Source organism: Muscardinus avellanarius (assembly GCF_963383645.1).
Source record: "Muscardinus avellanarius genome assembly, chromosome: 1".
NCBI lineage: Eukaryota > Metazoa > Chordata > Mammalia > Rodentia > Gliridae > Muscardinus > Muscardinus avellanarius.
The window spans coordinates 123319757-123346969 of record NC_137786.1 but is presented as its reverse complement, the minus strand read 5'-3'; the positions used below and the strand labels follow the sequence as shown (position 1 = coordinate 123346969).

Below are 27213 nucleotides of genomic sequence, written 5' to 3'. Positions count from 1 at the left end.
CCCATCTAATTTTGGGTACTGGGGCTTCTCTGTAAACATGCCTCTTGCTGATTGAGTGAAGCAGTGGAGAGGAAGGAGGCAGGGAGAGAACAAGCCAGAGTGCACTTCTTTCTACCCATGGCTGCTCTGTGCAGGCTGGCCTATTCCTCAAGATTCATCTCGAGCCTCACCTCCTCTGCAAAGCCTTCTGGCCTCTCTAGGCATTGCGGTGGCACCTTGGTTCACATCCCAAGCATGGCATTCACACTAACCGTGCCTTCATCATGCTGGGTCATGACTTGGGTCCTGAGGCCACCGTCATGTACTCTGTGTTCCCCTGGGGCCTAGCAGGAGGACCTGGCGTAGAGTGGCCAATGATATCATGGGAGGTGCATGACTCGTGAGCGGACCTGAAGGTGAGGAACCCAAACCAGAACTGCAATTGAGATGTCTGGACACCTGGGTGGGCAAGCTCAGTTTTCTACCTCTGTCAAGTGAAATATCCAACAACAACTTCTTCAGGTCACACGGCTTTTATTGCTGAAGACCATCGTGGGGGGGCTCAAGGGGGCACCGCCTCTTCCTTGGCCTCAATAACATTCTCACCTCTGGCCAGCTCCGGCCTGTTCTTCTGGGGCCCCCGGACAGCTGCCTGCCTGCCAGCACTGGGCAGGGCTGATCAGCTTGGCCCTGCCTCTGAGAACCATAGCACCACAAGGGGCCCAGGTGGCCCCAGGAGGGAAAAGCAGGACTAGGGGGAACAGGTGCCCTGGAGAAAAGCCTGGGGAGGCCCAGGCCTTTGTCTGGCAAGAAGGCCGGCTGCACTCACAGCTACAGGAGCAGTGCCAACTCGAGTACCCTAGAGGGCTGTTTGCGGGGCCTGGGGATGGCGTTTGCTCTCTCTCCAAGGTCTTTTTCATGTCAGTGCTATGTCTGTAGAACAACTGAGAAACTGGAAGATGGAGAAATCTGTGAACACACCCTGCAGTGCCAGCACCGCTGGGCGAGGGGTGCTGCCCACTCGGGGCTCTGATTCCCGGCAGGCCTGCACAGGAGCAGCATGTCTTCATTTCTTCCTGCCATGGTCACAGCCCTGAGAATCCAGAGCAGTTGGCATCTCTCCTTCAGCCCACGAGAGGCTTTGCTTCCCTGAGGATCTCCTAAGGCCCTAGTCACAGCTGTAACCCCAGAGGTCCATCCTGGAGACCTCATCAAGGCCTTCTGCCCAGTCCCTCGAAGCAAGGAATGTTCCCCAGTGGGACACTCCTGTGAGTTCCCTGGAGTCCTCTGGGTGATTAATGCTAGATCTCAAGGGCCCTGAAATTTCTGAAGAATCTTTAAATATACATCTATTTCTATTTCTTAAATATAAAAATAAAATGACATAAAAGCTGCCCCAATAGCTATGGCCAAGCATGTGTGATAAGCCCTCATCACAGTGGTCAGCCTGGACAGAGGGCTCTGGCTCTGGACATCCCCAGCACACGCAGGAGGTCTGAGCAAGAGCACTGCTCACACCATCAACAGGATGAGCTCTCCCCAAAGGACATCCAGGCACAGGGACCCTGGCGCCCATCAGAACCTGCCATCCAGCAGAGCAGTCATGTTGCCTGGCCTGAAGGTATCTGTGTGCTCTGGGCTGGTTCCCAAGTCAGAGTCAGAGGAGCAAGAACTCATGATGTCACCTTCAGCCCCTTCCCTGGGCTCTATTTTGGCTTTGCCTCCATCCATTTATGGACTCCATTGAAAGTATCGACAGTGTCCAAGCTCTTATATCCAGAAGATTTGTAGCCTGGGAGTCTGAGATGAGGTGACTGCTCTCCTGGTTTCTGAACAACGCATACACATACATGTACACACAGACATATATACTCACACACATACACACACAAACACATGCACACGTGTGCATGCACACCCAGAGGCAGCAGTCAGCGGAGGCAGGAGTGGCAAAGGTGCCAGTGGCCATCAGCCCACGTGTTGAAAAGGGCAGATGCCTTTTGCCAGAGTCTTCACAGCAGCCTGTGCTGTGGCAGAGCTGGTTAGGATTTCCGGAACTGCATCTCACTCTGAAAACGAAACAGAGAATGGGGTGAAGGTGGACTGGGAGCTCAGCCTGAGGGCTCAGGCCTCCTGCTCAGCCCCATGGGCACCTGCCGATACCTCCTGGAGAAGAGGGACTTCAGAGAGGAGACAAGAGGGTTTGAAGAAGCCCCAGCCTCCCTGCCTCACTCTGAGCTCTCTGCGGCCCCTTGCCCCCAGACCAGGGAAAGGCTGGCATGGCACTCCCAGCTGAGAGTGAGGCTGAAGCTGCATCCCATTTCCTGATGCTCGACGGCTCAACACCCTGCCACGCAGGGCAGCCTCCTATACTGCAGCAGTCATTTATTTGGCCTGTGAGAGCCCATGCCTTGGCCATCACTGGGACAGAGACTGGCACTGGAGCTGGCACCAAGCCTTGTTCCACCGTATTACTCCTGATTCCTGGGCTCTTCTGGATATAAGAGCTTGGGCACCATGGATAATTCCACTGGAGCCCATAAACAGATGGAGGAGCCAAAGCCAAACCAGAGCCCGGGGCTCTGTTATAAGCCTGAGATCTGACCCTACCTGAGCACCCTCACATGCAAAGCCTCTGTCCACACCCCAGGAAAGCCTGGGCCATCCTCCAGCCTCCCACCTTTGGGGGACCCCAGCCTGTCTGGCATAATGTCCCCGGGCAGGACTCTCACCTCCATCTTGCTGTAAATCCAGGGGAGGACTTCTGTCACTTTGGTGTATACACCGGGCTTGTTTCTCTGTCCACAGCCCGTGCCCCAGCTGGTGACCCCTGTCAGGTACCAGCGGTTGTTCTGCTCACAGACAAGAGGCCCCCCACTGTCACCCTACAAGGGAAAGCCACCATGTCAGCTGGGTAGGGGCAGTCCTGAGCAGAAAAGGGCAAGGCCCTGGCTCCCAGGACAGTCCCAACCTCCCCTGGCCTACCCTCCAGCCCCGCTCAGGGACCTGTGTACCAGTCCCAGGCAGCTTCACCTGGCAAGAGTCTCTGCCTCCACGTAGGTCTCCGGCACACATCATCCTTGGGGTAAGGTAGCTGTCATAGACTGTGTAGTCATTGCACTTCTTGAAGTCAATGAGGTTGACTTGCACCTCCCTGAGGAAGGGGGATGTCTTCTCTTCAGTGGAGCAAGGGCAGAAGAGGAGAGGAAGAGGACAGTTAGCCTCTGGACAGCCTCCTGTCCTTGCTGTGCATGCCTGGGACCCAGCCTAAAGGCTGGACCCAGCCCAGTGGCAGGGCGCTCAGGATGCATAGCTTATGTCCTCCTGCCAGAAAACTCCACACATGAAATAGACACACAGGCGTGCACACACTCTAGACTGTCAGGCCACCTGACAAGCCGAAACGTTGTCTATGTTCAAGCACCATTGGCTCTATTATCTCACTTTTCTGCATTATATGTCTTAAAGAGAGCTGGTCTCACCCACTGACAAGCGGGTGGCCTTAGGCTGAGGAAGTGACTTGTCATGGTCACACAGACGGCCAGCCATGGAGGTAAGATCAGAAGGAAGCTGTGCCTGATTAGTCCCCACCCCATCACACAGGGCCAAGGAAATGTGGCCCCAAGTGTGGAGCTGGCCCAAGTCTAACAGCCAGGCCTCTGGGCCAGGACCCTTTTGCAGGACACAACCATCTTACAGAACTGGCATCAGATAAGCCCTCTGGCAAAACAACTAGGCACTTCATCACCCTGTTCAAGGACAGACAAAAACAAGGCCACTGTGCAAAGCACAGGAGACCAAACCTCCCCTCTCACCACCACACAAAGGACTGACGCTTCTTTTCATCACAGCCTTAGACCTTCCCTTGCTGGATAAGATTATTTAGCTTCCCAGTTACTGCTACCCCTGCTTCACAACAGCATCCCATCTCGGGCCAAGTCCCACCTGTTAGAGGCCTCTCCGAGCAACCAACTAAATGACAGGCCCTTTTTTTTTTTTTTTTTTTTTTTTTTGTGGTACTGGGCTTCCTGGAAACCCTTCTACCTCTGGGCTACACTCCCAGACCTATTTTATACTTTTTTATTTGGAAACAGGGTCTCTTAAGCCAGCGCGGCTGACTTCGAACCAGCGTGATCCTCCTGTCTCCGCCTCCCAAGCGCAGGGATTACAAGCTTGCACCACCACGCCCGGCTATGACAAGCCCTTTCTAAGGGCCTCTTATTGAGACACTCCATGGTTCTCCACTATGTGGGTTCTCCCTCAGAGCCAGGAGCACTGAACCCAACTTGTTCAGTTACAGGGCTCTCCCTGGTGGTCCCGCCTGGAGGGCACTACCACACAGAACATGTTGACATAGGTACACACACATTCATATGCAGGTGGACAAATCTCTATATCCATCTCTAGCTATCTAAATGAGAGTTTGTATACTTAGATATAATCCCCCCACATGCACACGTGCGTACACACACACACACACACACACACACACACACACACACCATGTACACGCCTAGCATCTCTGCCTCTCACCATCTGTCTCCCTGGTCTTGCCAAAGCCTGTGATCCAGCAGGTCTCGTTGAGGCTGAAGGTCTGTCCGTGCATGGGGAGGCAGGCGGGGTGGATGTGAGCTGCAAGGAAACCTCATGGCATCAGCAAAAGAACAAGACGGAGGCTTTGGTGGGGTGAGGTCAGAAGAGCCGCTATTCAAGGAGCTCCCATCCTTGCTCCCAGAGTGGCTCTGAGACCTCCAGGGCCTTGGGCTGATCAGGACAGAAATTCAGTCTTCCTTCAGAGCATGGGGCAGCAGGCCAAGTCCCGGAGAGTAGGGTCGTACGCAGCCTGTCTGGGAGGGCACGCTAGCTGGCCAGGGCCTGGAGCCCCCTCTCCAAATGTTCACCTGGCACAGGGTGGGAAAACACTACAAGCAGGAAGTGCCCATCCCTACAGACACAGACCACGGGCCACTGCCTGCTTGCACCCACTTTGAACAATCTTCTGAAGGTGCTATTGAGTACCACTGCATAAACACCCTCTATAGATTGGTGGCACTGGATGAGCTAGGGCACTGAGCCCCAACACCAACTTTCAGGAGGAAACTATGATGTGATAGACTCCTGCAGTGTTCTCAAGCATCTGTTGTGCACTGCAGCTTCCTGCTCCTATATAATTCCTGACATGTCCGTATTAAGTGCTCAGTGAACACACACACACACACACACACACACACACACACACACACACAGAGAGAGAGAGAGAGAGAGAGAGAGAGAGAGAGAGATACAGAGAGAGACAGAGAGAGACAGAGAGAGAAAGAAAGAAAGGGAAGGATAAATGCATGTTAAATTCTTCTCCATAAATTGGGTTTTAAACATTGGTGCCTACCATATTTTACCTGCTATAAACATATACAAACAAATAAAGGGATAGGATCAATAATTAACAAAAAATGCAAAACCTGATTTTTTTCTATGCCTGAGGTAGGATAGTGGAAACAAGAAAAGCTAGAAAGGAGACTAACAAGGAAGGGAAAAGAAACTGTACCTTTCACTCTGAGAAGCTCTGTGTACACCCTCATCTTTGCTCCCCAGGCCTGTTTTCCTCTAGACCTAAGTTCCTGAAAGGCTCATGAATCTTAGAGTATTATGAGTTCAGTTAATTAATGTATACATAAGCTGCCAGTTAACACCATGTATTTCTTTAGACTAAATATAGCCAAGAGGAAAAATACTGTTAGAGACCTATGATATGGGTACATTCCAAACGTTAACAATTAACATCAACCTAAGAAACCAAAAAAAAAAAAAAAAAAGACCACCTTAACCTTCCCTGTGCTCTGTGATTGAAAGAATGAAGCTCTGAGGCCCACCCACCCCTACAGACCCTCATGTGCACTATTGGCAAAGCTTCCTTTCAAAGAGAAACCTGAGACCCCAGAAGCACACCTCACTCTCGACAGCGCTCCTTGTTCATTTGAGTGTGTATCCCTTGCTTTCCTTAATAAGTCTCTGCGTGTGCCTCTTTCTAATGCATCCTATAATTCTTTTTCTGCAATGTATGTCAAGAGCCTGCCAGGGCCAAACTGAGATCTCTTCTCTCTTCTGGGGAACCTCCTTGGCCCCCTAGATGGTGACAATTTTTTCTGAGATGCAAAATCTCAAAAAACATGAAATATTGTTATATGTCCCATAGTTACATATTCCAATTGTTTATGTGGGTAAATTAAATTTATCAGGAATTTTCACATATTTTCTCAAGAAGGGCTGTGACTTCAAGGGTGCCTGGGCTACCAAGTCAGCTTAAGAAAATCAGCCCTGGCTTATTGGCTAAAGATCAGGCACATGGCTCTCCATCGAGGTACATACATCACAAGGGTGAGTAAAACCCAGGTGAGGGACCCTGCACCTGAAACCCCTCTGCAATAGCCTTCACTGGACTTAGAAGTCATACCTTTTGTTTTGGAATTCCAAATAATATTAAGGGTTGGGGATGAGTGAGAGGTTAGCCAAATGAAGTCCAGGTCTGACAATACTGGTTGCACAAGTCCTTCTACAGGCTGACTGACCCCTGCTGTACACAGGCAGCCCTCACCCCAGCAGGCTCCAAAGATGGGGCTGGGGGCAGGAGGGCCTGGGGTGTGGCTCGAGTGAGCATGGCCCACAGGGCTGGTTCTGCCCAGGGAGCCTCCCCCTCACCCCACTCTGATGAGCTACCTGCTGACTCATGATAGGTACCACCCCTCAGGAGTGTGCCAGGAGACACCAGCTCACAGCACAGGAATGGCCGGACTAACCATAGAGCTCTTCGAGGCTTCCAGAAATCCAGGGCCCTGCTGCTTCCTGCCTCCTGGGCTGCTTTGCTTGTGCTGGAGGAGTCTGACCTCACTCCTCAGAGTCTCTCCTGAGCCCCCTTACCTGTCTTCGCCAGTCCCTTCAGAGCCAACCTTACTATCCTGGCCCAGGTAACCTCCCTAGTCCACTGAGACTGCTTAGTAACAGCAGCCCCTCCATGCCCCTGCCCCCTGCCGCCTGCCCTCAGCATCAGCCTCTTCCAGTGTCTGGGTGTACATCACCCGTCTTGTTCTGTTTGCCATTGCAACTGCAGAGCTGGCCATCATAGGGTAGACACATGACAAGTGTTTGTTAAGTGAGCAAATAAGGGACAAAGCCTTCTTTGGTGAGTCCGTGCACAGTGATTGGAGGGCATCTCTAGGTGCAGCCTCCTCTGGTACCTCACTGCAGCAGGTGGTCTCCACCACACAGTGTGCAGCTTGCCAGCCCAAAGTCCAGTGGGAAGAGCTTGGAGACTAGTCCACCCAGATCCCATAGCGAGTAGCCACCTATCACTTCTGCTTTCTCTGTCTCTGTCTCTGTCTCTGTCTCTGTCTCTCTCTCTCTCTCTCTCTCTCTCTCTCTCTCTCTCTCTCTCTCTCAAGGTCCACTTCCTCATGTAAAAAATGCAGCTAACTGGAGGGCTTGCTCCACAGGCTGGTCATGAGGAGTCACAACTGCAATCACATAATGTCAGATGCCTGCCATGGAGTCTGACCTCTGCTGAGTGTTCAGTTACACTGGTGAACAGATCAATCTACTTATACCCATTAAGACCAGTAGCAAAGCCCTGGATTTATTACCAGTTTGTGTCATTTGGGGAAAACTTCTTTCTAACACCTGGACTTCAGTTTCCCCAACTATAAAATAAAAGTGTTTCATTTAATGACCTCCCAGAGCCTTTGACCTTGACTATGAGGGTCTGGAGCCCTGTGCTGGGTGAATAGATGCTGCCGCTGCCTCAGGCTACAGGGTGCCAGGGCGCGGTGCTGAGCTCTCACCCGACAGGGTCAGGGGCTTGGACAGCCGCATGAGGGCGATGTCATAGTCGTCCTGCTCGTCAGTGTAGTTGCCATTGATGATGATCTGGGCGATGGTGGCGGCCTCTGGCAGCTGGTGCAGGTTATGGGTGCCCGCGTACACCTTCCAGCCCTCGAGGATCTTCTCCCGGGTCCTGCCACACCAGAGCACAGTCCAGTTACCCACTTGACAGAGTGCTCTGGCCTGCAGTGGCAGCAGGAACCCCAGCTTGGAGGCAGGATGAAATGACTTCTGGAGGAAACCCTCTATCTAATCTGGTCCAGAGCTATTCCCCAGGGTTCTGAGCTGCTGCTGTGCACCAAACAATGATAAAGAGAGGAACAGGTAAGACCTGGAGTGCCTTCCATGCATCTGCACACCACCAACAGGGCATCAGGGCAGATCTCAGTAGTCATACCCTCAGAAGCCACAGAGGTTTAAACAGGACAAAGTAACCAGCTGAAGACTCGTTATGGGGGAAGCCAGTGTCCCTGAGCTCTGGGCTGTGGGCGTGTAGAGGGACAAGGCTGGCTGGAAATGTCAACAGCCGACAGCACAGACCTCCCTCCATCCCCATCCCTTGGAGCCTGAACCAGTGCTCCTGATTGCTCAGGTGCCTCTGTGTAAGCTCCAGGGGCAAAGGGTGGCCACAAGCCTGAAAGCTCTTTGTCTGGCTCTACCCTTCAGGGACAGGGTCCCCCCCAACTGGCAGCAGGGAACCGCAGGACCCCTGGGGAACTCACACGAAGAAGCAGTGGGCAGCGGTGAGCACCCACTGGGCATCGATGAGCGTGCCCCCGCAGATGTGAGTGGTGCCGTAGTGCAGGCTGACTTGCCAGGGCCACTTGCTCTCGGAGGACAGTGCCCCTCCCACGATTCTCCCGGTCATGGCTCTCAGCCCACAATCTGGGGGTGGAAGGACAGACCGTGGACCTGCTTTCCTCAAGGCTTCTACCTGCTCTCTGAGCCGGGACGGGCTCAGACATTTCTCTTCTCCAATACCTCTATACCCACTTGGCCAGAAACACCATCTGATTGGCTGACTCTCTTGGATCATCTAGTAGGAAGTTTGATTCCAGGTGGGATCCTTTTTCTTTCCATTCATTCACTCTTTCATTAATTTGAGAAATGCTTGCTAAATGCTAAGCTTTGGCACAGAGCCAGGCTTTGGGGTTAGAAGGGTGGCTCCCAGGGCTACTTTTAGGGGCTTGGGAAAGCAAACAGATTCTAACATGAGCCTGACTGGTGAGCATTGAGATAGGAGCTCCATCGATTCACGCCAAAGGTAAAACGAGCCTCACATGGGCACACGTGGGTTTGTGCCCACATGATGCATGGATGGGTCCTGTGGAGCTCCCAGGAACTCTCGTCTCAGGGGAACATCCCCAAAAATGCTTTGAAGTGAGTCACACTCAGCATGCGTAGACACCCGTCGTCTCTCCTTGCAGGGGAGTGAGGTGCCAGCGGTGCTCTCGGGAGTGGGCCCTCCATCCACAGCACCATGCCTGCCATGGCTCCAGTGGTCCCTGAGAACACAGCCTGGGCCTCAAGGTCAGACCCCAGGTCAGATACCAGCTCCTCACCTGGTCAGTCTGATCTTAGGCAAGGCAAACACTTTCAGCAAGTGGAAAGTAATGGCACCTGCCCTGTAGGGTGATTGTCAGCATTAAATACAATTGTATTTATAAAGAGATGGCAAGGTGCCCTGCACATCACAATCCATTCAATACGTGTGGGCCCTAGAGCCCCATCTCCACCCACTCTCTGTCTTTTGATACAGGGCTCTAAGCTGGACCAGGCTGCTCTCTTGCCCCAGTCCTCTCCCTTGCTCAGAGTCCAGGAGGCTCAGATAGCTTCCTTGGAATGAGAGCGCTGGCTGGCTGACCTCCTACTGAAGTCAGAGGGGGAAATGTTATGTCGGGATACCTCTGTGCTTATAGTTCCTAGTCCTGAAGCAGGCCTGAAGCTGGTGAAGCCCCTCTTCCCCGTCATTGCCCCTCTGCCCCCTGCTCCCAACCCACACAGACCACAATCCAAGAAGAATATCTTACGGGAGCACTGGAGAGAGATGTACCGCTGGGAAGGGCATTCAGACCTACAGAAGGAGATATAGAAGGTGGGAAATAGACACAGAAGCCACCTCCTCCAGGAGGCCTCCCTGTTGGCTCCTGCTCCAATCCTAGCCCATTTCTATCCCACAGCACAAGAAATGGAGATTCTGACCTTCTTTCTCCCAGTGGGACACTCCTTCCAGTGCTTTCTCCAGTGGAATGGTTCTGCACAAGCTACCTCCACTGCGCCCTCTGCCTAGTGTTCTCATCATGGCCTAAACACAATGGCCAGTTCTATATTTTGTCAACCAGGGACCCATAATCCCAGCATCTTCCCACAACTAAGCAGGGGCCCCAAGGCCCTTCTGATAGTTTCTCAGTGTAGCAAGCAAACCCACCTAGCTCGAGGCAGGCATCCAGATGCACCTCCTTCTTTCCCTTTTGCAAGGTAAGCCGTGTTTCCTGCTGGAGCATCCCTTACCCCCTCTCTCAATGGGCTGGTGACAGGGACCAGGAGTTCCAGAGGGAGGCCAAGATTTCCCAGAGGGGCTTCCCAGTCCCTAGCTACTTGCACCTGCCAGTGGCCTCCACTCCATCCTCCAAGAGTGATGCTTCTCCCTGTCCTCCTCAACCCCATTCTCTGCAGAAGCTTTCAGTCCAGTACCTGACAGAGTGGTGGACCCACAGTTTACTAATTGTCTCTGACAACCAGGCAAATTCTCAGGGTACCTCAGACCTGAGGTACCCTCTGCACCAAGCCTCAAATAGGGACTTCTAAGCCAGGGGCAGTATCCGTATCAATATAGTAAATAAGGACCATTTCTGAGGCCCCTTAATGTTTATGATGGATTCCTAGGCCTGGGTCCCAGAGAGGATGAGAAAGGGGCTCTCTGAATCCAAGCCCCTTCCTAGGCCCTCATCCCTCCACTCACAGGCATGCAGCCTGGCCCCCCCAACACACCTGTGGAGGCTCTCTTGGATGGTGGAGTTGTATTCAGAGATTAAGAAACTGCTGGCAAAATCTCTGTGGGCCACCTCAGTTGTCCGGTAAGCACTAAAAGGGAGGAAGAAGGAGGAGAATGAGCTTGCTGGAGGCACAGAGTACCTCAGGCCCTTCATCCAGCATTCGAGTCCCCCCAGCAGCCCTGCAGATGGAGGCTGGCTTGTCACGGTCTGAATGGCAGCCATCCTCAGTGTACCAATACAGTAGGATCCTTTCCATATTCCACCCCATCCTATTAGCCCCATGCCTCACTTGGTAATCCTCGAAGGTGGTGCTGGCCTGGCACTGAGAGGTGGTTTAAATGCGCCTTCCCAGTTATCACCCCAGACCTCCTGAGTCAAAAGCCCTGGGGGTGTGCCCAGCAATCTGCATTTTAACAGGCCTTCCAGGTGATGCTGGGACATCTTAAGTCTGAGAAACACCAATCTATCCCTTTTCTATCCAAACTATGGCTGGTGGTCCAGTAGCATCACCCTCCTCCCTGACCTGCTGAATCCAAAACTGTATTGGGAAGATCTCCAGCTTGCCAACAGGCACACCTCAGGTAAGCACACAGTGAACCTCAGAACCCAGCATGCCTAGGAACCACCTTGGGTGTTTGCTAAGCAGATTCTAAATCCTAATTCCAGAGATCTCGATTCTGGGGTGCATTTTTACAAACATTCCTGGTGATTTGTGTACATTTCTTGCATGGAGCTGGGCCTTTTTCTGACCAGAGGACCCGTTCCTTATTTTCCTGCCCTCCCCTCCAAACACAGGCAGTGTGCCTACAGAGCTCTGAACTACCCTTCATGTGGGGTTCCTGCTGCACACCACACTGGAGTGGGATCCGGTCCTGCACCAACATGTTTGGGTGCCACATGGTTACTGGCAACTCTTGCAATTTCAGCAAACACTCTTTGCATCAATATGTCAAAGGGGGTGCCAGCTTGTGTAGCGTATGGCTAAGTGATGCCAGCGGTCTCCACTGAGTCACTCAGCCCCTGTCAGGCACCAGGGCCCTGAGGCTGAGGAGGGCAGGGAGCTAAGCCTGAGTCCTACCTCCAGCAGTCCTTGTTCTGCAGAGAACCCACAGGAATATCCTAAACCTTCTCCTCAACTTCACATGGGTGAATCCCCAAAACACTCAGCTTAGAAACTCAGACCAAGAGAGAGGATGGGAACACCTACCCAGCCCACAGATTGGAGGCTGCTTCAAGTAGGATGACCATTGTCTGCCCTGCTCCCCACTCCGCCCATCAGCGCTGACACCATGGCTTAAAGCTTTAGAGTTAATGTTTCTTGGGACTCTGCCTTGCCACACCTGCCCCCTCTCATTCCCACTTGAGTTCCAGCCCAAAGCAAGACTACTGCAGCTCAAATTCCACCAAAGGGCTGTGCACAGCCTGAGCTTGCAGTCTCCAGATGTCATGCAACAAGAGCTGGACAGATGTTCACCCACTTCATCAAGCCACCCCCCAAACCACCCAGTGTGTTGATGGACACAAGACCGCTTTGTTGCCAAAAGCTGAGGGAAGGCTAATAGACTATGCTCCCCAAACAGTTCCCTGGCCTCAGGAAGCGGCTTGCCCCACTCATGGAAGCCCAGCTGGTGAGTGCCTTAGGCATGGCCTGAGCTGGAGAGGTCAGCCCTGGCCCCCCAGGGTCTGAGTAGCCAGAGGCTCTAACATGCTTGTGATACCTTGCAGAGAGTCTGGGGCCTCCCTGGGGACCTGAAAGGCTTACCCCTCAAAGCCCAGCTGCCGGCAGGTCTTCTCTGAGTCAGAATCATTCCAGCTGCTGCTGCAAATGGGAAGCCATTCATGGGAGGTCCCTGAGTAGACCTTAAGCAGAGACTTGTCCCAGTCGAACCTCACTGCAGGACAGAAAGGGGCAGAACAAAGCCTCAGCACTCAGGAAGCTTTGACATCTCTGGGCACAAATTGAGCTCCAAGAAGCTGTGCTCAGGGCTGCTCACAGAGCCCGAGAGAGGTCTGGGAGGTTGGCTCGAGTAGTGATGCTCAGACAGGACTCAGAAGCCAGAGACGCTCAATCAGGGCAGAATCAAGGCCAGGGATGGACAGGGTGACAGGTCTGTGTCCAGAGAGGCTGGGGAAGATAACTGTGACACCAGCAAGCACCGCTCAGAGCCGATGGTCATCCTGGGAGTTCAGGAACACGCCCATATGGGAAGGTGATGAGAAAATAAGAGAAATATGATCTGTCCAGGGCTCAGGGGACAGCCTGCCACAGGTGGGTGCCGTTATCACTAGTCTTGCCCTATCCACTCATTTAAAAAATTTCAAAAACTGAAGCCCAGAGAAGGGAGGTTCTCCAAGTCACACAGCACCCAAGCCAGGTTTCAAAGCAAAGTTGAATGTTCTCTGCTTCTTGGTCCATTGCCTCCTGTCTGAGCTGGTATGCAGTTTGCACCAGGGTTTGTGGTCACTGGAGTGCATTGCACAGACACGCATGCCTTCTTACCACAACCCAGCTCATCACTTTTCAGCTTGCAGTCCACCACCCCATCACAACGAACAGCTGTCCTGGGGCAGGTCTCTGCTGGCTCCTTGTATTTGATCCCTGTGTGGCCTCTCCAGAAGTAAACTGCAAAATAGAAGCAGAGAGCTGCGTCACCACCGGCCCCGGACGGAGGAGACACTGAGCAGCCCGTGGCCCTGGGGTTCTGAGACACCGACCTGCAATCCCTCTTGGACTCTGGGACTCTGGTCCCCCATCTGCATGGAGAAAAAGGCTGCTCAGGAATGCTCCAGAAGGCTCCAGAAAGCTCCTGCAAGCAGGGCAGCCCCAGGCAGACTCAAGTAGCCAGCCACCCAAAGAGAGACAGAGAGAGATGAAGGCAGGTGCTACTCGGGGATTCCCTGCCCTACACACTGGCCTGGTGGAGGCAGTGGCAGGAGAAGCCACTTCTCCTAGAGTCCCAGAGCCCTCTCTTCTCTGTGCTAACAGCTGTGTGTGTGAGAGCACACGTGGCCACCCCTGGGCCTGTCCTTGCAAGGATGACCCTCCTTCCAGCTCCTGGATTGGCTTCCCCTTCCTTCTCCCCCAAGGCCCTGGGTCCCTTTCTGCTCTAGCACTTGTCCTTATGGCTTCAAATGTCTGCTGGCACCATAAGCAACTCCAGGTGGCAGATTCCCAAATGTACGAGGAACAGAAAGACCTGAGTTCTGACTCCTCAGCCCCAATCCCACATCCCCCCACTGGTCCCATCGTGCTCTCAGTCACCAAAGGGAATAGCACCCCAGCCTAGCGTGACTACTTCCTGGTCCAGACACAAACCCCTCCCAATTTCTGGAACTTGCCCCTCCTATCTGCCTCTCCTTTCCTGCCTCAAACCTCCGGGAAAAGCCTGCACAGTCCCTTCTCAGGATGCCCGCAGCGCTAAGCATGGAGGGCTGCTCCACGTTTCCTAGAGAGGGCACTGGGCAGAAGCTGGGGGCCGGGCACTAGGCCTAATCCTGCATGGAGCTGCTCAGTGGCCTGCACAAGTCATACTGTCTCCCTGGCCCTGGGCAGTCTCCAGGCTGCCACTTCAGCAAGCATTACAAAGCCAGGCCAGGAAGGTTAGCCAGGCCCTCATTCCATATGCCCTCTGTGGGCTTTCCCCCACTCATGGAGCAGGGCAGGAGAGCCCATGGGAGGCACCCTGAGAAGGCTTACCCATGCACCATACTGGAGGCTGCACTGACTGGTTAACAGGCAGAGAAACTGAGGCTCAGTGTTAACTAGCTTGCTGACACCCTGCAGCTAGTAAGAAGCAGAGGCAGGAATGTGTGGTGCTGAAGCCATGCTCTGCCTTATCCCCCAGCCCCCTCCTCAGACATCCCTGCAGCCTCTGGATGTCTCCAGGCACACATCCCCCCTGCCCTTCACACCTCTGCCTGGCATTTAAAGCTCTCTGGGTGTGACCTAGCCTTACTAAGCCAAACAAATGGGCCCCAGGCCCCAGACATGTATTCTCCCCTCTAGCTGGGCAGGTCCTTTCCCTCTCCCCCATGCACCTAGCCCCCACATCTCCATAGCTGCTCATCTTCTCTGATGCCCCACCCAGGCCACAGCCACTCTCCTGCCTCCCAGACCCTCATGTGTGTGGTCCCTGCATCCTGGCCCCATAGAGCTGTCATCTCTTTCTGGCCATCACACTCAAATGTGTCTGGCCCAAGTTCTTTCCAGCTCTGTCCTCAGGAGACATGATCTCCCTGATGTCAGGACGGCATCGTGTGCACTTGCTTTTGTGCTCCCCCGAGTCTCTGCACTGCGCTGGGCTCCTGGTCAACAGCTGAGCAGAGCTTTGGTGCCTGCCCTGGTTTCCTCTGCAAAGAAGGAACAACTGAGGGGCCTGAGCTCTTGAACACTGAACAAACTGGATATCCTTGGGACACTTTTTCTGATCAATATTTTCACATGTGTACATGCATGTGTGTATTTAATCACCGGCTCTTTGAGATTCTGTGCCAAGCATTGATTTATCATGTCATCTAGTCCCTATAACCGGGAGAAATTGGGATGAAATCTGATGGGGGCACACAGTGGGTTTACTGAATGGCTGGAATTCACACCATCTCTATGCACAGAAGCTGAGCTCAGTGTATTTGACTCACCAGCCCAAGTGAGCTCCTCTACATCCCACGCCCTAACCCAGTGCTTCAAGGGGACCAGGCCATGTCACGGTCCCATGCAATTTCCAAGCAGGTTCCTGTGGTCCCCATCACTGTGGCATGCCTGCCCAGGCCCCACTCCACCCTGCGCAGACCAGGATCTGCCTCGCTCCCTCCATTCAACTCACACAGAAGGATGAGTGAGACCACCAGGGCGATGAGGAGGAGGATGCATCCGATGAGCGGCAGCTGCTTCTGGCTCTCCTGCCAGGAGAACTTGGGAAGGTGGAGACCTGGGAGCAGGGTGGAGGGCAGGGGAGGCTATTGGAAGGTGCTGCTGAGGCAGAGGGGGTAAAGGAGGCCCATTGGGAACCCTGCACCCCAGAATATGATTCCAACCACACACTTTGCGTGTGTTCTTTTACTTTATCTCCCAGCACCAGCATGAGCTGAATCTTATTAAGTCAATTTTATAGACAGGGAAACTGAGGCTTGTGGAAATAAAATAACTTGCCCAGGGTTACCCAGCTAAAGAAGAGCATTGCAGGGATTCAAATGCAGTATGTCTGGTTCTAGTGACACCCTCACTGAGAGGCAATACTGGGAAGGTCCAAACCCCAAGTGATCCTTCAAAGCCAGACCCTGGTCAGGCCTGTTCATACTGTGGGGAACAGTCAGAAGTCTGCGACAAGTGGAAACAGTTTATTAAGGGCAGAGCCATCTCCAGGGCGGCCTGGTCTCTCCGATATCCTGGTAGCTGAAGCATACAGCCCACAGCTTGGGAGGTTAGGGATGGAGGTGCCTGCCTGCTAGGATTCCCACCCTTTCCTCCTCCACTCACAGATGAGCCCACTGACCACCACCTTGGTCTGTAGTAGACCCCAGCCTCTCCAGCAGACATACAGGACAGCCTAAGACAGCCCCAGTCTCTGTCCAGAGGCCCTTGCTCTTCAAATCAATGCTGGCTCTGCGGCCCTCAGCGTCATGTGCTGCTTCTGTGGTCCTGAACTCTCCCTGAGTTCCCATCTACAATAGTTCCTTTCTTCCCTCACTTCCCCAGGTGCCTCAAAGCACACCCTGGCTATCCTTGACCTCACTACCCCTGCAGCATGAGGGGCAGAAGCTGCCCACTCCCCTGCTCCCCTCCCCTGCAGTGTTCCCCTTACCTGGGCTCTCCCTGGTGACTCTGGTGGCTGGTGCTGACCTGGCAGCAGATGTCCGGATGGGGACGGCACCCACTGGCGTGGCTCTGACAAGGTACACTCTTGTTGGTGAGGATGTCGTGGAGACTGACCTGGTGGTTGATGACCTGTCTGAGGATGACCTGGAAGGGGTTGTTCGAGCCAGGGAAGCCCCAGCTGGGGATGTCCTTGCTGGGGAAGCCCGGGCTGGCAATGTCCTCAAAGATGATGTCCTTGCTGGGGAGGAGGTCCTTGATGGAGAGGCCGTCCTTGCTGGAGAGGCCGTCCTTGCCGGGACAGCATTCTGCAAGCACAGTGACAGGTGTCCCTCAAGCTGCTCTCTGCCAGCCCACCCGAGCCGTGGGCCCTGCTGAGTGGGAGAGAGATGCTCCAAAGGAAGTGGCTGGGGGTGGGCATGGAAACACCTGAGAAGATAAATGAAACCCGGAGAGGCCCTCCTCACGGGCCCTGCAGAGGGCAGAGGGCAGTGGGCCAGGAGCCTCGGGCTGGGGCACCTGCTTAGGCCGCGTAGGGTCAAAAGAAGGGGCAGATGGGCTGTGTACTTCCTCTGAGAGCTCCCATCCAGGAATTGGGTCCCTGTGGAGGAAGTAACCTCCCCTCCACCCTCTTCCTTCCCCTGTATCTCCACCCTTTTCTTTAGCGTATGTGTTAGATAACAAATACTGTTCTCAAAATGTGCTGTTGTCAAAAGTGTGAAAATACGGCTTAAGAAAAGCCCGAGCTGCCTCGCATCCACCCCCATCCTCATGAAAACTTGCACACACACATGGGCTTTCAAGTGCACATGTACATACACACACACACACACACACACACACACACACGTGTTAATGCATCAGGGAACCCCAAGAGGCATGATGCAGAAGAGGGTGCAGCCCGGAGTTCTTGACCTTGCCCAGCTATAGGTGAAGTGACTTGTTAGTTTATATTTACTATGTTAATTTATCACATAGAGGACTTAAGGTACTCTTACTAGGTACTTTATAAGCATTTACTCCTTTCAATAATGCTATGAGCTAAAAAACAACAACAACAACAACATTATTATCCCCATTTTGCACAGTGGAAAACTGAGCTATAGAGAGTAAACAACTTGATCAAGTTCTCAGAACTAGGAAGTAAAAAAGTCAGGAATTGAAGCCAGGAACTTGGGCCTCAGGACTCCGCACGGAGGGCTACGGGAGAAAAGGTGGCAGCGTCCTGAAGAGCTCTAGCCTTGAGTCTGGGAGAGGGAAGCGGTGGGCAGTCAGGGTCAGGGAAACCTCTGAGCATCCTCTGCTTCCTTCCCTTCAGATGAGACATCTTCCCGCCTCTCCTTGCCCCTCGCAGAGGTCTCTGCCATCTCTCAGCACCCTCCCGAGTCCCCAGAGCAGGAACTGGCCTGGCCCAAGGGTCCCGTTATAACATCTGGTCTGCTGAGAGCTGATTGGCTGTTTGGGAGGGTGGCCATCCTGGGGACAAGCAGGAAGGGTGGGGGACCCCGCCTGTGTCAGGGAGCCAAGTGGCGGGCCTGCAGTCCTACTGTGTGAAGGAGATAGAAACTGGACCTTTTAGACTTCTGCTCCCTTCTCTCCACCACTGTGCAGAGAGGCTCAAAGTCCTCCTTGTCAGAACACTGGCCCAAGCCAACACCATCCTCCCTACCAAGCAGAACTTTTGGGTTTTCCTTTCTGAGTTTCCTCTTCTAAGGTCATTGGTTTGGTTGCAATCCTTCATTTTTCTGGGGCTAAGGGACTGATTCAAGGCAGACCACACGCAGCTTTCCAGAAGCAGGGACCACAATGGCTCTCACTTGGAGCCACTGGGTAGAACTGTGGGTAAATGTCTGAGTGCCCATACCCCTGTGGCTGGGCAGGGGTGCACTTGAGTGTGTTTAGGACTGCTGACACAGCTGACAGGGGCAGAGGCCATCCTCTCATGGAACAGGCCTGGGGTTGGGCAGGGAGAGGCAGAAGAGAAGGCCTCCGCTGATCTGATTCCCGTCCTGCATCTTTCACTTAGTAGCATCATGACTGGGGCCAGCGCTTGGGTCCCTAAGCCATTTTTCTTCATCTATAAAATAAGAACTATACTCCCTTAGGAGAGCCCTCGCCAGTGTCTGGCACACAAAGTTATGAGAAAATAGCTCTTCCTCCCTGCCTTGCTTTACAACACAGCACCAGCCATGCTGAGATTGAGCAGCCACAGGGCATGACTGAGGGGCTGAAAGTGGGGCTAGCCCATCCTGGGGAGAAAAAGGGACGCTGGGCAGAGGCCAGATGAAGGTCCTTCAGTTAGTGGACAAGCCCAGGCGCCTTACCTGCTGGGGATCCTGACACTGCAGAACTAACTCCACTAACTCCACTCACAGGTTCATACTATAAATCTTTCCCAACTTCAAGGGAATTTGCTATCATGTGATATAATGAAATACGAATCATTCACATGTGTATGTCACATTGGAGTTTGTGATAAACTTTTATGACTGTGGCCTCACAAGTTCCTCACCTCAACATGAGAGCTTGGTCATTTTATTAATTTATTTATTTATTGCTGTACTGGGGATGGAACCCAAGGGCATTCTACCTCCGATAAACACCCCACCCCTATTTTTTATTCTTTATTCTGAAACAGAGTCTCACTGAGTTGCAAAGGGCCTAAGTAGTAGCTGAAGCTGTCTGTAAACCCCAAAACTCCTGTCTTAGCCTCCCAAATGCTGGGATTACAAGCGTGCACTACCACCTCTGACAAGGTTGGTCATTTTAGAAGCCCGGGCTCGGAGCTATATTCCTAGTACCATGGGGGCAGGCTCCCCCTCTCAACCCAGCCTATTTGCATCTAAGTTCCTTGCCCCTCTCCTGTGGTGACAGCCTCCTGGTGCAGCCTGATCCCAGGGACTGATGCACAGGACATACCTCTTGCATTAGGGACATGGCTAGAGAAGCAGGACCCAGGCCCAACAAGGCCAGAAGCTCTCTCAGAGCCTGGGGGTGGAACCCCCCTCATGCAGGGAGGCTTGTCTCATGGGTACCGTGGATGTGAACCACCATGGTTGAGCCCTGTGACCTGAGGCTGCAGCAGTCAGGGTTGGATGGACTAAGCTGGGATGGGGCTGTGTGACACAATCGGACTACGCTGGGCAAGTGACTTTGCCTTTGTACATCTCAGCCTTCCTCTCTGTGAGGTCTGGCCACCTGGCTCCACCTGGCTCCACAGAACTGTGGTCATGGCCAAGTCCTTGTTTGCCCTGGCCGCCCTGCAGTCTCCTTGCAGACCAGAGGCTCTGCTGCTCACACAGGGCAGGTGGACAGTAGAGAGTGGCGGCCATGAGGACTATGCCCTTTTCCTGCCAGTCCTTCTTTCCTGGCCCTGCCTCTCCTCACCTATGGCAATGGATGCTGGGGCTGTCTCTTGGGAGTCTTATCCATGACATGAAATAAGTCAGCATCCCAGGCTGCCCTTGCTGCCACCTGGAGCCTCAGCAGCCCCCAAAGTGTGTCTGGACCCTCCAGAGATTCTGGGGCAGGAGGCAGCCTGCAGGACCGAGGCTGGCAGGGCAGGGTCCAGAGGAAGGAAGCGAGGGCGGGCCAGGAAGAGAGTGAGAAAGGTCCCTGGCTATTCCCAAGCATTTCCCTGGACAGGAGGCTACAAGGATTATTATTCCCTCTTACAGACCAGGAAGTAGAGGCTTGACACATCTGCACGCCCTCAAAGTTGCTCAGATCTGTCATATTGCAGAACAGGAGGGACTCAAAAAGACCCATGGCCCCTCAAGCTTCATGGCCACTTCAAGGAGGTGGATTCTGCAGCCCCCCCTGGGTGGGATGCATTTATGTTTCTTGTGCAGACACTCCCCTTAGCCCCATCTGGTGGGGTGGGAGGGACAGGCCATGCCCTGAGAGCTTCCTGCCTGTGGCTCCCTGGGTCTCCAGTGGGCCCTACCACTGACACTGTGGAGCAGAGGGCACCCGGTCTGGCTGAGTGGCATCTGGAGCTGTCATCTCAGTGGCTATGCAGCTGCTGCTACGGACAGAACCCCAGGTTTTGCATAGAGGTTGTTCTCCACCCCTGGCCAGCAGTCCGCACTCTGCTCCAGAAGGGTAGCCCTAAAGAATGGGCCCTAGCCTCGGTGGCGGTGAGATAGCACATCTCTCCAGCCTGGGCCAGCCCATCATCCCTCCAACTCCAGGAGAAGCCCCACAGCAGGCCACGCCAGGAGGAAGGCTGGGCCTGCTATAGGCTGTCAGAGCTGGAAGGAGTTGGAAACCCTTCTAGGCTGAGCCCTTTATCCTATCCATAGGCAATGAAGCTTCCAATGTCTCATGAGGAAGGAAGCGAGGGTGGGCCAGGAAGAGAGTGAGAAAGGTCCCTGGCTATTCCCAAGCATTTCCCTGGACAGGAGGCCCGTCCTCCTTCTCCTGCATTGCATGACGCTGTGCTCTCTAGCCAGCCTCCCTTGCACCTGCAGTAAAGAGAGCCTTCCCCAGACCTAAGGCTGCTGGGTTACCTCCCACTTTCCCTGTGACCTGAGTCTCATAGGGGTGGGCACGCAGGAACACAGGCCAGAACTCCAGCAGCCTGGACTAGACTGGAAGAAGTGAGGCGGGGGGGGGGCACCTACTTACGGGTCTTAAGAGCTCTCTTGCCTCCAGGAGCCAGAGAACCCTGTATGGACTGGATAGGGCCGGGTTGGGATGGATTATGGCTTCTTTCTCCTTCTAGAGGCCTGACCCAGCCTTCTCTGTGCCTCTGGGGACATGAGGCTTTCTTCTGTTCTCTCCTTGAACCTGGAGAGACCCCACAAATACAGGCACCACTCAGAGCACAGGCAAATCCATCCTCTCTCCCTCCACATCCAAGGAGCAGGAGAGAGGAAGTTCTCCTGGGGGGTGAGAGGAGGCAGGGCTCCTGCTTCTGCTCCTAGCCAGCCCTGTCACCTTGCTGGCAGGCACTTTCCTTCTGAGTATCAGCTCCTTCCAGTATCAGAGGCAGGGGTTGGATAATCAGCTGTTGTCCAGGGGCCCCACGGAGCATTGCATCCCCATGAGCCACCTTTGGAGACAAGCAGCGGTGGCTATGAGGGTGCCCTGAGCTCTTCTCCCACTGCAAATGAGAAAATCTACTTTTCAATTTCACACAGTGGCTCTTCATAAGATTTTGACTAAAAAAGGCAACTGCCACAAGAAGTTGGAAATTGGCTCCTTGGGTAGGCACCACACCTCCTTCTAGATTAGGGTGCCTGCTGTCATCTGCACAGTAGAGCCTGAGAGTCCTGTGAGACCACAGCCAAAACACGTGGCTCCTTTGTGTGTGGTGGGGGTAGGGGAGGTACTGGGGATTGAACCCAAAGGCATTTTACCTGGAGCTATACCCCTACCCCTTTTTAATTTTTAATTTGGGTTTGTTTTGCTTATATATGGTACTATATATTGAACCTCAGGGCATTCTACCTCTGAGCTACTGTCCCCACCCTATTTTAAGTTTCATTTTTTAAACAGAGTCTCACTAAGTTGCTGAGAATCTTTTTTTTTTTTTTTTTGGTAGTACTGGGGGTGGAACCCAGGGGCTTTTCTACCTCAGGGCTATACTCCTAGACCTATTTTATACTTTATTTGGAAATAGGATCTCACTAAGTTGCTAAGAACCTCACTAAGTAGCTAAGTAGCTGAGGCTGGCTTCGAACCTGTGCGATCCTCCTGTCTCAGCCTCCCAAGTGCGGGGATTACAAGTGTGTGTCACCACGTTCTGCTGCTGAGAATCTCTTGACATTGCAAAGGCTGTCTTCAAACCTGCAATCCTCCTGTCTCAGCCTTCCAATTACTGGGATTATGGGTATGCAACACAACACCCAGCTTATTCTTTTCAATTTTTTTTGAAACAGAGTTTCCCTAAGTTGCTGAGATTGACCTCAAACCAGCAAAAATCTTCCTGTCTCAGATTCCCAGGTGTGTGCAATCAGGCCTGGCTCAGCTTGGTCATTTATTGGTTTATTCATTCATCAAATACTTTAAAGAACACTGAGTGCTCACTATTGTCAGGAAAACATATTTCCTGCCTCAGTTTCTCCCTGTGTCTTTGCCTTCCCTCTCTGCTGGGATGGAGACACAGTTCAGGGCTGGTATGTAATGGGAGCCCCTGGGCTGTCTTGGATTTTGTTTCCGTGGAGAAAGAGTCGATCTCCACTTGACTGGCCACCTGGGTCCCTGTGCTCTCCTCCCTGGTACCTACTCCTCCAGCACCCCATTCACCTGGCCAGGCACAGTCCACCCCACTGTTGCTATGCCAAGAGGAAGCTGTTTTGCCAAAACAAGACACTTGAGCTAAGTGCCACTGTTACATCAGTTGGCCTTCCCATCTGGCACCCAGCCTGGAGCCTGGGTACACACACTCCCACACATTCCCAGCCGCCAAGCCATTAAGGACAGGAGGGGAGGGAAGGTGAGGTGCATCAGGTGGATGATCAGCGCTGAGCAGAGGCCTCAGGTGAGCTCCACATCTACGGGCAAAGGGAGGGTCCTGGAGGTCCACGGGGAACTGAGTCTACCAACCTGCCATCTCTGGAGGGTGCCTTGTCCTGAACAGTCCTGGATCTCACTGACCCTTCAGAGCATCTGTGGTCTGGGGCTGACTTAGAGCCAGCTTCACTTTAAGAATTCCCAGCACAATTTTGCTAGACATTAAATTAAATTAATAGATTACTTTGAGCAGTACTGACATCTTAACAGTATCAAGTCTACCAATTATAAATATGTGATGTGTTTCAAAAATAAAAATAAAAAAGAATTCCCAGTATGAGAGGGATGTTGCTTTATGAATTGGCCTACTTCAGTCTTTAATAAGTATTGCTTCTCTCTAAGTATTAGAAAGTATTGCCAGGTATAGTGGCACATGTTTGTAATCCCAGCATTTGGGAGGCTAAGACAGGAGGATCACAGTTTGTGGCCAGCCTCAGCTACTCAGTGAGACCCTTTGCAACTCAGTGAAACCCTGTTTCAAAATAAAGAATAAAAAATAGGACTGTGGGTGTAGCTTGGAGGTAGAATGCCCCTGGGTTCCATCCCCAGTATTGCAAAGAAAGAATTTGTCCAACTCTCTTATTTGGTAGATCGACAAACTGAGGTGTAGAGAAGAGAAGATACTTGTCCAACTTCAGAGGACCCAAGACCTACGTGGTAGATAATGATGATAATGATGAATCCTACCTCTCAGTGAATATATCTGAATAGCTATCATCTATCTATCATCTATCTATCATCTATCTATCTCTCTATATATATCTGTCTGTCTGTCTGTCTGTCTATGCTGGATACCATTCTAGAAGAGCCTTACAATGTGAAAGACAATTCTGAGACTTCTTGAGGTAGATTCTGTTATTATTCCATTTTATAGAAAAAGAAACTAATTACAGAGAGGTTGAGTGATTACCCAAAGCCACTCTAAAATATGGCCATTTCTCTGACCACAACAGCATTTTGCAGCTTTTCTTTTGTTTGTTTTTGGGACAAATTCTTGCTATGTTGCTCAGTCTGGCCTCAAACTTGCAATCCTCCAGCCCCAGCCTCCTGTATAGCTAGGATTAGAGGCTATGGCACCTGTTTAGACTTTTTTTTTTTTAATTTGAAGAAGCTGAGAGCCTTCTCCATCCTTTTCCAACATTCTTCTACAGATCTATGTGACTCCCAAAAGAGCGCCATCAGGCTTAAGCCCACTGACATCCATCTTCCTCACTAGTTTTGGGAATTTAAGGACAAAAACTGCAATGCATCCCTCTGCAATAGAACTCTCGAGGAGAAGGCATGGCCTACAGGACCAGTCTCTACCAGCCCCCTACTCTTTCATCAGTCTTAGTAAATCTGCTGCAGACATAAGTTCCACTATGGTCCTTCCAGCTCCCACCCCAGACTCACTATCTTAGCAGTTTCCCTTTGAACAAGAGGACAGACTTAAGAACCTTAAATAGGGATGGAATGGTTCGATTCTTTCATTCCAAGGTAAATTCAAACAATCTCCCTTCCAAAATGATCATGGGACGTACCTTTGACACTTAACTCATAAATATATTGAGAACAATTGTTTTTCCAAATGGAAAGCCTGCCCTTCAGCCTGTGCCCCTCCAGCAGCCTTCCATGTTGGTCCTTGACTCTGGAGAGATGGGCTTCCAAGGCAGACACCACTCTTCCCCTGCCCTGAGAACAGGTGCCTCCACAGTGAACATGGTCACCCTTCAGGTAGCTCAGTCCTTCTCCTTGGGAATAGGAACCCATCTTAAGAGTCTAGCTAGAAGGTTAGACAAAGTGATCTTGAAGATTAGTTAAAATACTCTTGATTCAGAAGCCAGTAAGAGTCAGGTTAGATCAAGTCAGACTGGATAGACTCTCACCATCCCCACCCCCCGATTTTCCCACCAAACAGTACAGACCTGATCAAAGAGCAGGACTCAGCCACTCAACCTTGTGGCTTATGGACCAGCAAGCCAGTGGGGGGAGGGGGGGATGCCCTATCGCCATAACTGTGGCTCAGCTCCCCATGCTACCAACAACACTCCTTTCTGCTCTATACACCACCCTCTCTGTTCCCCAGAATCTCAATGAGCACCAGAGGCCCAAGCCCAAATGACCTTGGTAAGGTGGAGCCATAAACAGAGGAACCCAGAGCAGAGGATAAGGAGGCAGCCTGGGAAAGAATAGTCCGGGGGTGAGCGGGGGGGCTGGAGGAATAGTGGGAGAAATGGTGGTAAAAGTTACAGAGACACATCTGGGATTCAGAATGTACCACAAGCCAGCTGTAGGCTAGAACACAGGAAGAGTTGGTCTTTCTCAAGTCCAGGGCTGGTCTATCCTCCCAGAGTCTCAGATTCTGTCATCTCAGTAAAGTACAAAGAACGTGGAAACGAACAGAAAACACGATGTGAGGAGTAGGTAGAGCACGGTGGGAATCTCTTTAAGAAAATAAAGAAGACGGCTGGGCATAGGGGCTCACACCCGAAAGACTTGGGAAGCAGAGACAGGAAGGTTATAGACTTGCGGCCAGCTGCAACAACCTGGCAAGACTCCTCAGCAACTCAGCAAGACCCTGTTTCAAATAAAAAGGTCTAGGGGTATATCTCAGAGGTAGAATGCCCCTGGGGAGGGGGAGAAAGAGAAAGCATCTTTATAACTGGCTTTTTTCCCCCACAGAGGACAGCCTAGCTGCTCTCTACCACCCCCAAGAGTAGAAGAAGAGGAAAAAGACCCGAGATGTAGCCAAAGAAATTGTGGTTAGACCTAAGGAAGCACTTCCCAAACATGAGGGATATTGAGCCCAAATGAAATGGCCAATAGTGATTGAAGGAGCCCTTGAAAACTGTAAATGCATCAAGAAAGCCACATTTTTTTTTTTCCTGGGAAATCTTAAGGTTAGACTAAAGTAACCTTGAAAATCAGTTAAAATACTCTTGATTCAGAAGCCAACAAGAATCAGGTTAGAGCAAATCAGATGGGATCGACTCTCAAACCCCAGATTTGCCCACCAAACAGCACAGGCCTGGCCACAGAGCAGGACTCAGCCACGCAGCATTGGGGCTTACTGAGCAGACAGACTCTAAATCCCATCAGCTTCTCCTCCTCAGGGTGGCTCAGGGGACCAGGATACAAAGGAGGCCAAGAGACCTTAACTCCAACTAGAAAAGGTGCATTCAAATTCCCCCAAACTGGAGGCACCTGATGGCGGCAGGGCCTCACAGGCTCCCAGCCCATCCCTGCCCAGGGGGCGGGGGCTGGGGAGCGCTGGTGGCTGGGCCACAGACACACTTACCCCGTGGCTGTCCCTCTCCATGGCCGCGAATGGGTTAGTCCCCCAGGCTCAGCTGATGTCAAGGGTAAGAGCCATGTTGGCCCCTGGCTTCCGGGGCATGTGGGGAAAAGGAGGTTGAGGGTTAAGGGCCGGCCCCCACCAAATGGGGCGGGGAGGAGGTTGGGATGTGTGAGGTAATCCCGAAGATAAACAACGCAAAACTGGCCAGACCTGTCCCTCTGCCCAGCCTAGGCGGTCCCAGTTACTCAGCGAATACCCGAATACCCGAGTGTGAAGCCACCTATACACCTGGAACAGCCCCCTCATATGCTGCTGCAGGCCCCCGCCTGCCTCTCCAGAGGAGCCGCTGCTGACCTAAGCCCCCCCCAAACACTGGCATCAAGACGTCCAAGGCCAGGGGAGAGCCCTCCACCGCTGCCCAGTAGGACGGTGTGGGCTTACCTCCAGGGAGCCCGCCCTACTGTGCCTCCAAATCCTAAATCAGGGCACCTGGTCTGGCAACTTCTTTTCTGAGTTCTATTTATTTCAGTGAAAACTCTTCAAGAAGAAAGGAAAAATCAAATGGCCTTTAATGATGCACATAATAAATTACCTTGATTGAAAACAATATAACAAAATGTTATAAAACAACACATCAAAGTCAATTAAAACAAAACTTGTAAATATCCATGAAATATTGGGCTGACTCACGATCCCAAGCCTGGGCCCTGTTCGGATCCTCAAAGACATGGAGGAGTGGTCAGAAAGTAAATAGAACT

General features: G+C 52.4%; 1 protein-coding gene across 1 annotated transcript in view; it reads right to left on the bottom strand.

Annotated features, from left to right (window-relative positions):
• Positions 1-26476, bottom strand: part of TMPRSS13 (transmembrane serine protease 13) — a gene marked incomplete at both ends in the record, with an annotated part of 63881 nt that extends 37405 nt beyond the window's left edge. The window contains 13 exons of the mRNA XM_080717788.1: positions 2712-2864; positions 3013-3155; positions 4513-4611; positions 7812-7984; positions 8574-8736; positions 9882-9925; positions 10843-10935; positions 12610-12739; positions 13348-13470; positions 13563-13601; positions 15671-15775; positions 16649-16967; positions 26456-26476. Of these exons, the coding sequence (XP_080573914.1) occupies positions 2712-2864; positions 3013-3155; positions 4513-4611; positions 7812-7984; positions 8574-8736; positions 9882-9925; positions 10843-10935; positions 12610-12739; positions 13348-13470; positions 13563-13601; positions 15671-15775; positions 16649-16967; positions 26456-26476 (1605 nt within the window). The remainder of the gene's footprint in view (positions 1-2711; positions 2865-3012; positions 3156-4512; positions 4612-7811; positions 7985-8573; positions 8737-9881; positions 9926-10842; positions 10936-12609; positions 12740-13347; positions 13471-13562; positions 13602-15670; positions 15776-16648; positions 16968-26455) is intronic.
• Between the last annotated feature and the right edge of the window lie 737 nt (positions 26477-27213).